The sequence below is a fragment of the Marmota marmota genome, unplaced genomic scaffold (genome assembly GCF_001458135.2).
Source record: "Marmota marmota marmota unplaced genomic scaffold, marMar, whole genome shotgun sequence".
Classification (NCBI taxonomy): domain Eukaryota; kingdom Metazoa; phylum Chordata; class Mammalia; order Rodentia; family Sciuridae; genus Marmota; species Marmota marmota.
In genome coordinates this window covers 35,646,844-35,655,089 of record NW_025999977.1, presented here as the reverse complement: position 1 = coordinate 35,655,089, position 8,246 = coordinate 35,646,844, and the positions used below count along the sequence as shown (strand labels likewise).

Below are 8,246 nucleotides of genomic sequence, written 5' to 3'. Positions count from 1 at the left end.
GAAAAAGAGATCTTTTTTTTTTTTTTTTTTTTTTGAAGTTGGTCTCTGTGGCTTTCTTGACATGCTCTATTTTGATTTTTAGAGGACTTTTCTTTCTTTCTGGTGCTACAAGATGATCTATGCTGGTCTTGTACTTTCCCTGCCTAATCCCTGGACTCAGTAATTTATTTAAATAATCCTGACTCCTTTAATAGAATAGTAATTAGAAATCAAGATCTAGATGTTCATTGAGAATTTACAACCCAATATTAAAAGTCTCAAGATATAATTCAAAATTATTATCAATGTATAGAGTCGGGAACATGACCAACATGCAAGGCAAAAGACATTCAAAAGGTTTCAACCACAAAATAACCCAGACATTGAAATTATTTGATGAAGACCTAAGAGTAGCTGTTACATAGTTTACTAGCCACTTAGAAAATTAGAAAAAGAAATGACTGGAAAGATGGGTTGAGAGAGAGAGAGAGAGAGAGAGAGAGAGAAACATGAAAAGAACTAAATGGAAATTTTACAACTGTAAAGTATTTGAAATTTCAAATTCACTAATGGACTTTGTAGCACAGTACAGACATTCATCTTGATTAAATGATGTAAAAAAAGAAAAAACTGAAGAGTCCCAGATCCATGAATAACATCAAAGGTCCAATACTCCTGTCACTGAAGTCCTAGAAGCAGTGAAGAAATAGATTAATGTGGAAAAAATGCTTCAAGAAATATTTGAAAACATGAAATTGCTGAAAGATGTAAAATCTGAGATTCAGGAAGCTTTGTTAAATACCAAACAAGTCAACACACAGAAAACTGTACCTGGAAACATCATAATGAAACCAAAGATACCCAATTAATTTTGAGAGGATCCATAGAAAATGATACTATTATAAGAGAACAACTACTATTCAGGTGATTACAGACTTCTCATAAGAAATCATAGAGGCCATGGGTTGGGGTTGTGGCTCAGTGGTAGAGTACTCGCCTAGCATGCTTGAGGCACTGAGTTCGATCCTCAGCACCACATAAATGTAAAATAAAGATATGGTGTCCACTTAAAACTAAAAAATTAATATTAAAAAAAAAAAAGAAATCATAGAGGCCAAAGGACGGTGAAATGACATCTAAACTGCCTGAAAGAATTGTTAACCCAGAATTCTGTGACCAGAAATATATTCTTTAGGAAGGAGTGTGAAATACATTCTCCAAAGAAACCAAACTAAGAATATGTATCACAAACCTTTAAGAGAAATGCTTAAGAAAATTCTTAAGATCAAATGGAAATAATTTTAAAATGAAATATGAACTTCAGAAATAAATAAAAGAAGTAGTTAATTTCTGAATAAATAAAATAGACTATTTTTCTCCTCCTAAATCTTGAAAATATGTAAGATTTTGAAAGCAAAAACTATAGGAGCTTGAGGACATGTTAATGTCATACTTACAACAAGTATTACATAAAGGGTGGGGCAGAAGGAAACGTGGTTGTAAGGCTTCTGTGTTCTACTTGAAGAGGTAAAATGTTAAAAATCTAAGTAGACTGTGGAAAATTGGGTGAGTATGTTGCTCAGAGGTGATGTGACCAGTAACCAGTAAAATCCATGTGTTCCTGAGTTTCAAGTCAGCTTCTGGACAGAAATACTTACTTTTAATATTTTGCTGCTGGAGGAGAATGCATTTTCTGTGTGAATCTCCTAGAAGGGAGAGAGATCATAGGATTCCTATATTTTAATTCCTCCAGATTCCATCTAATAAAGCCTTCTTGCTGATGGTTGTAATAAATGAAATATAGCCATGAATATAACTTTCTCTGAGCCTTATAATCCTTTTAAGACTTGTTTTAGTTCCATTCAAAAAACTGATAAAATTACAGAGAATTATGGCTTTTAAAATACAGTATAATATAATATTGTTGTATTTTAACTAAAAGCACTTTCAGTTATTAGCAACAAATCTAATGAAATTTTTCTTAAAATCACATGTATTTAGGAATGAATTCCTTATTTAAATGTATACTGTTTCTAAGGTTTTTAGGTTTTTAAAGTTGTATTTCTTTTCTTTTTATATTATTGGTTGTAGATGGACACAATACCTTTATTTTATTTATTTTTATGTGGTGCTAAGGATTGAACCCAGTACCTCACACATGCAAGGCAAGCACTCTACCACTGAGCCACAACCCCAGCCCCTCACATATTTTTTAAATTGTCATTTTTACTGTGTTGAATGTGTCTCTCTGTGGATGTATGCTGAAATTGTCACCTGTGTTTTGAAGCATAGGGGTTTTTCATCGTAAAATTCTTTGAATATTTTTGGTTAGAGTTACTGTTGTGTTAATAGCTTTTTTATTACTTTTTCCATTTGATTATTTGTTATAAAAAATTAAAAGCACCCATGCCTGTTAATTTTGTGTTCACAAACTTTGCAGACTTTTATATTAACACTAGTTCTGTGAACTCTCTTTGTTTCCCAAATAGATAATCAATTTTCTGAAAATAAATTCTCTTTTCCTTCTCTTCCTCCCTCTGTCCCTCCTCCCATCAACCCCTATACCCACAAACTTTTCATGGCTTAAAACAAAATTTTATATATATATATATATAAAATTATACACACACACACACACACACACACACACATATATATATATATAATAGAATGTAAGGAATTTGACTCTTCAAGGTGGCATTTTCCAAGAGAACTTTTTGGTACGATGGAAGCATGCCATATTTATGCTATTTAGCATGGACTTATGTGTCCATTGAGCTTTTAGAATGTACTAAGTGCATTTGGAGAACTGAAATATTAGGGTTTTGGTTTGATAGTCATATGTGACTAGTAGTTACCATACTGGACACTAAGGAAGAATCATGGCGTAGTGGAAAAAGCTCTAAAATTAGGTGTACCTCAGTGTCAGTGTTGTTCTTTCTGCTTTCATTCAGTTAGTGTAGCTCGCTAAATCTTAATTTCTTATGTACACAATGGTGACAATACACCTCCTCAATAGAATAATATGCCCACAGAAATGTCATTGTACATAAAATTAATTAGATGTATGTAGGCCATAGTGATGTGCTTGATGAAGAGCAGGGAAGGAAAGAGATGATCAAAGGAGACTATAGCCTCATCAGGAATGTTTCTACTTTGCCACGCTTAGCCATTTTTATATACGTATGTAGTCATATATATAATTAACTTTTAGAAATTCACCTTTTTCCTTAATGTAATTCTTATGTAGTTCCTTGTAAAAAATAAGTAGTATTTACGTTTTCATAAATGTCATCTACATGTATATTTTGCAATTTATTTCACTCAAATATTGATGTGTAAGATAGATCTGCTTTATTCTTTTAAAATATTACATAGAATAGAATCACATGGGTGTTATTGTTTGGGTATGATTTAAGATTCAGAGTACTTCTTACCTTCTGAAAAATTTGATATTTATTTGTCCTTTACCAAGAACATAAGATGAATGAAAGTAGGGATTTTGTTATCTTCACTGCTATTTCCCATCCTATCCAGCAACATTTTTTCAGCAAATGTTATGGAATGACTATTTGATAACTGGTGTTGAAAAAAAAGTTGTTAGTCCTTATCTCACATAGGAAACAAAAGTAAATTTCAGTTGAAATATAGTGACAAGCCAGGCACCATGGTCCACGCCTGTAATCCCAGCAGCTCAGGAGGCTGAGACAGGAGGATCACAAGTTCAAAGGTGGTCTCAGCAAAAGTGAGGCATTAAGCAACTCAGTGGGACCCTGTCTCTAAATAATAAAATTTGAAAATGGGCTGGGGATGTGGCTCAGTGGTTAAGCACCCCTTGGTTCAATCCTCAGTACCAAAAAAAAGAACAAAAAGAAATACAGCTACAAAAGCTAAAACCTTAGAAACAGTATACATTAAAATAAGGAATTTATTCTTAAATACATGTGATTTTAAGAAAAATTTCATTATATTTGTTGCTAATAATTGAAAGTGAATATAATCAACATTTTTTATTAATAAGATTGATTTGTTGAAGAAGATTTAATTTTTAAAAACCCACCAGACCTAGCCTTCTCACTTCTATAACATTAGAATGACTTGTTTCAAATTAATTTTAAATATATATTTCTACTTCATACCAATAAGTGTATTTATTATCATATTCTATTATCTATCCTATATAATCATTTTTAATGTAATATAAGCAGATTAGTTACATATCTTGTTTTCCCTCCAACTCTGCACCTTTTTTTTTCCTTACTTCCCCAAGTGCCTATTGTTATTCTTTGTACATTGGTGCCTAATAGCCATCTGTTGTATTTGTCCATTTATTAACTAACCAGTTAATCTGGCACATTGCTGTGGACTTAACTTATATATAACATGTTCTCATTTTGTGCTTTTCCATCTCCTCCTTCTCTTAGTTTTGGATATGGCAAGACATGTGCCACTCTATCGGGCTCTGCTGGAATTGCTCCGGGCCATTGCCTCTTGTACTACCATGGTGCCGCTATTATTGCCTCTTTCTACAGAGAGTGGTGAAGAGGAAGAAGAACAATCAGAGTGTCAAACTTCTGTTGGTACATTATTGGCCAAAATGAAGACCTGTGTTGATACCTATACCAACCGTTTAAGGTACTATGTTTGTTCCTCTTGGCCTTGCCTCTGGTTTTTCTTTTTTCATTGTTATATACTGTTTAAACATACACACACACGTGCGCAATTCATAAATACCCAAAGAAAAAGTATCTTCCAAATCCTATACTAAGAAACATCTGTTCATAGTGGCTTATCACATATTTCCTGTGTGATTTTACAGCTATTGGTAATGGAATTTTCCTTAAATGCCATCACATTTTACCTGTTACACAAATACTAATTGCACTTAATATTGCTGTCAAGACATCTTTCAGTCAGTAAATACACATCATTGACATCATTATTAATACTTCTGTTTCTCCATTTTATATAAATGCTATATTTTACTTGACCATTTACTACTGGATATTTGGGTTATTTTCTGTTTATAACAATTTCATGCATTTATTTCATGGGGCTTATAGAAATTTCTGCAGGGTATAATCATAGAAGCAGAATTATTGGGTTTTTGAATTGCTCCTATTTCATTTTAATTCATGTTATAATTTATGGTATAACCTTCCTTAAGTCAGAAGATTTAGTATTTGTCAGAGTTATAATAAAGTTGGTTATTTGTGGAAAAAGTGAATTTTTAAATTATTTTTGATTTAAGTTTATACCTTAGTTGACTGAGATAATGAGTTCTGTTTGTTATTTTTGGAAGCTCTGAGGATTGAACCCAGGGCCTTTTGTATGCTAGGCAAGGGCTGTACCACTAAGCTACATCCACATTCCTTTTTTTATTTTGAGACAGGGTCTTGCTAAGTTTCTCAGTCTATTCTTGAACTTGGGATCCTCCTGCTTCAGTCTTCCGAATAGCTGGGATTACAGTCTAGTTCCACCATGCCCAATACACAAACTTTTAAAATTACCTACAGTACTCTTTTTCTTTTAGCAGAATTGGTTCAGTGTTTGTCAATTTTCCTTAAAGATGGCCTAGTTCTGATTTTTTAAAGCATTTATACTTCCAGTAGATTTTTCTTTGTTAGCTGTCTTTTAGAAGATAAAATAACTTTGTCAGTGGACTTTAAAAGTCAATTTATGTTCTTTCTCATCTTTGCACTGTTTTGCCTACAACCCAAACAGTATATAGATCTACCAAGGGCAGAGAATTGGTGACTAGATAAATGCTTGTTGTCACTTTACCTTTGAAGGAAAACCCAGCTTATCAGATCATCCTCTTTATTGGCTAAAGTGCTGTCACTATCACTTTAAAAACTAATGAATTGCTGCCATGTAGTAAAACTTATAGATTTATCTGGATGTGATGGTTTGCACCTTTTCATCTCGGGAACTCAGGAGGCTGCAGCAGGATTGCTTGAGCCCAGGAGTATAAGGCCAACCTAGGCAACATAGTGAAACCACATCTCATAAATGGAAGCTATAGGTTCATACTACTCTGATACGAAGGAATATGTAGCTTTATTTTTTTCTGTTGTATTATTGTGGCATTTGGTCTCATCTTCTGTGATGGCCTCCAAAAATCTTTCTAACTGGTAATCTAGAAAGCCAGTGTAATTACATAAAAATAGTATGGTGCCATAAATGAACTCCAAGTATCCAGTTCTCTAATTGAACTAATGTCTTCTTGGAAAACATCTAATTGAACATCATCTTCCCTACCCTAGCCACAAGTGTCCCTTACTCCTTAATCAATTTACATAATGGATATCAAGCTTTGATATTATCCACATGTTTTTAGGGGACATCTTGCCTTATATTTCTGTGTTTTGAAACAAGTCTTTTATATTATAAGTAAACATTGAAACTTTGTTAAACTCAGTGCTTTTTACCCAAGATTTTTTTTTAATTAGATGAAAAATTGCTTACTGACTCAGAATGTTGAACAATTTCACCAGTGTGTAGTGTTATAAATGTGAAAATAAAACCAAATAAGAATTATCTTTCTTTGAACTATGTATTTTCTTGCACTATAATTTCTCATGGACCCTAACAAAAAATGAATATGTAATGTATTGAATTTAAGATAATTTTAGGATATACTTATTGCATGAGTAGAATATGAATACCTATAGGGCTTCGGAGGTCAGTTTGCTTTTCTGAATGTATTTCCTGTTCACCTATTTTATGCTTTCTGTTTTTTGTTTGAAAAAAAAATACTAGACGTCTGTATGGAACATATTGAATTAATTCACTAGGAAAGTTTAATTTCAAATAGAGGATAATTGGTTTTATTATCTTTACAGTGATTCTATGCAGTAACTATTTTTAGTAACTTCATTTTACTAATAGTGAAACACTACACTAGTGTGTTTTTTATTAAGACTTGCATGGACTTCTTAGTCGAGATGTAAGGGTCAGGCGAAGCGTCGGAGAAAGAGACCACCAAGTGACCACTCATGCAATTGGCAGAAGGGGATTTATTGAACCAGCATGCTGGGGCTCCATGCCCACTCAAGAAGGGAAAGCAGCCCAGAGCCCCGAGCAGGGGCTGAGCACTGCTTAAGTACACTTTTTGGGGAGGGCGGAGGGCTTTGTATACATCAGAACAAATCATCATGAGGCACGGGAAAATTGAACAACAACTCCTAAACATGATTAGTTCATTCATTGGAGGGAACAGGTCAGGCTGGAGTGATAGGTCATTTCTAAACGGGGTACACATTCAAACTGATTGGTTTTAGGGCCTAAAGGACTACGTGACCAGTTACACAGAGTCCCTAGTTATTGGACAACCAAACAGCCAGGGGAAATGTTTACTGGGCGGTTCTAAGCATTGTCTTAACAGCTACAGAAATTTCAGGTTTTGCAGGTAGCATAGAAACCTAACAATACCTAATCCTTTACATTTTAACTCAGACCTTGCAGCTTAGAAACTTTACAACACCCAGTCTTTTACCCTTTAACTTTTATGCTTTAACTTCAATTTCTTTTACCCTTACATTCCCCACTCCTTTTTCTGACTACTTTTAATCTTAAAAGTAATGCATCATGATTGTTGAAGGGTTTCACATTTCATGAGTTGTTTTGCGTTCCCTGGAATCATTTTCAGCATGGCCTCCATTTTAGATTCCACTCGGTATTAGACCCTGATTTATCTAACTACACTGACTACCTAACTTTAAATCTGTCTTTATTCCCCCCTCTAATTTGGGAACTCCTTACTGCTGTAAGGAAGAGGGGGGGGCGAAGAGAATCTTTCCGGCTTCTTCAGGCTGAAAAGGGACGGTGTGGGGCAAGCAGTTTGGAGTCCCCCTTTAAAAATATCGGGTCTATCGAGTGGTCCATGATAAAAGTCCAATTGAGAAGTATTAGGCTGGAGGGCCATTCGAGGGATAGGTGGTCTATAAGAGAAACAAGAATTCATTAGTTTACTGGAACCATATTGATGCAGCAATAAATGTCACAGCACAGGAATATGCCAATGAGTATAATGGCCAAGACAGAGACTAACAATGTTTTTCACCAGGAAGTACCAAGAACCAGGAGCTAAGATATTGTTTCCAAGACAAAGTTGCTGAGGACATGGCTTCTATCTGAGCATGTAAATCTTTAAGGATATTTGTCACCTTGTCAGAAATGTCAGGGATGTAAACACAACAATTAACATTTAGGTTTACAGATGTCATTTTTCTTTAAGATATAGTCTAATAATTTAATGTCATCTG

The 8,246-nt window shown here is 34.1% G+C and overlaps 1 protein-coding gene across 1 annotated transcript in view; it reads left to right on the top strand.

The window, feature by feature from the left end:
- The window catches only part of Birc6 (baculoviral IAP repeat containing 6), a 236,225-nt gene that overhangs the window by 189,072 nt on the left and 38,907 nt on the right, over nucleotides 1-8,246 (top strand). Inside the window, 1 exon segment of the mRNA XM_048804575.1 lies at nucleotides 4,404-4,614. Within this exon segment, the coding sequence (XP_048660532.1) occupies nucleotides 4,404-4,614 (211 nt within the window).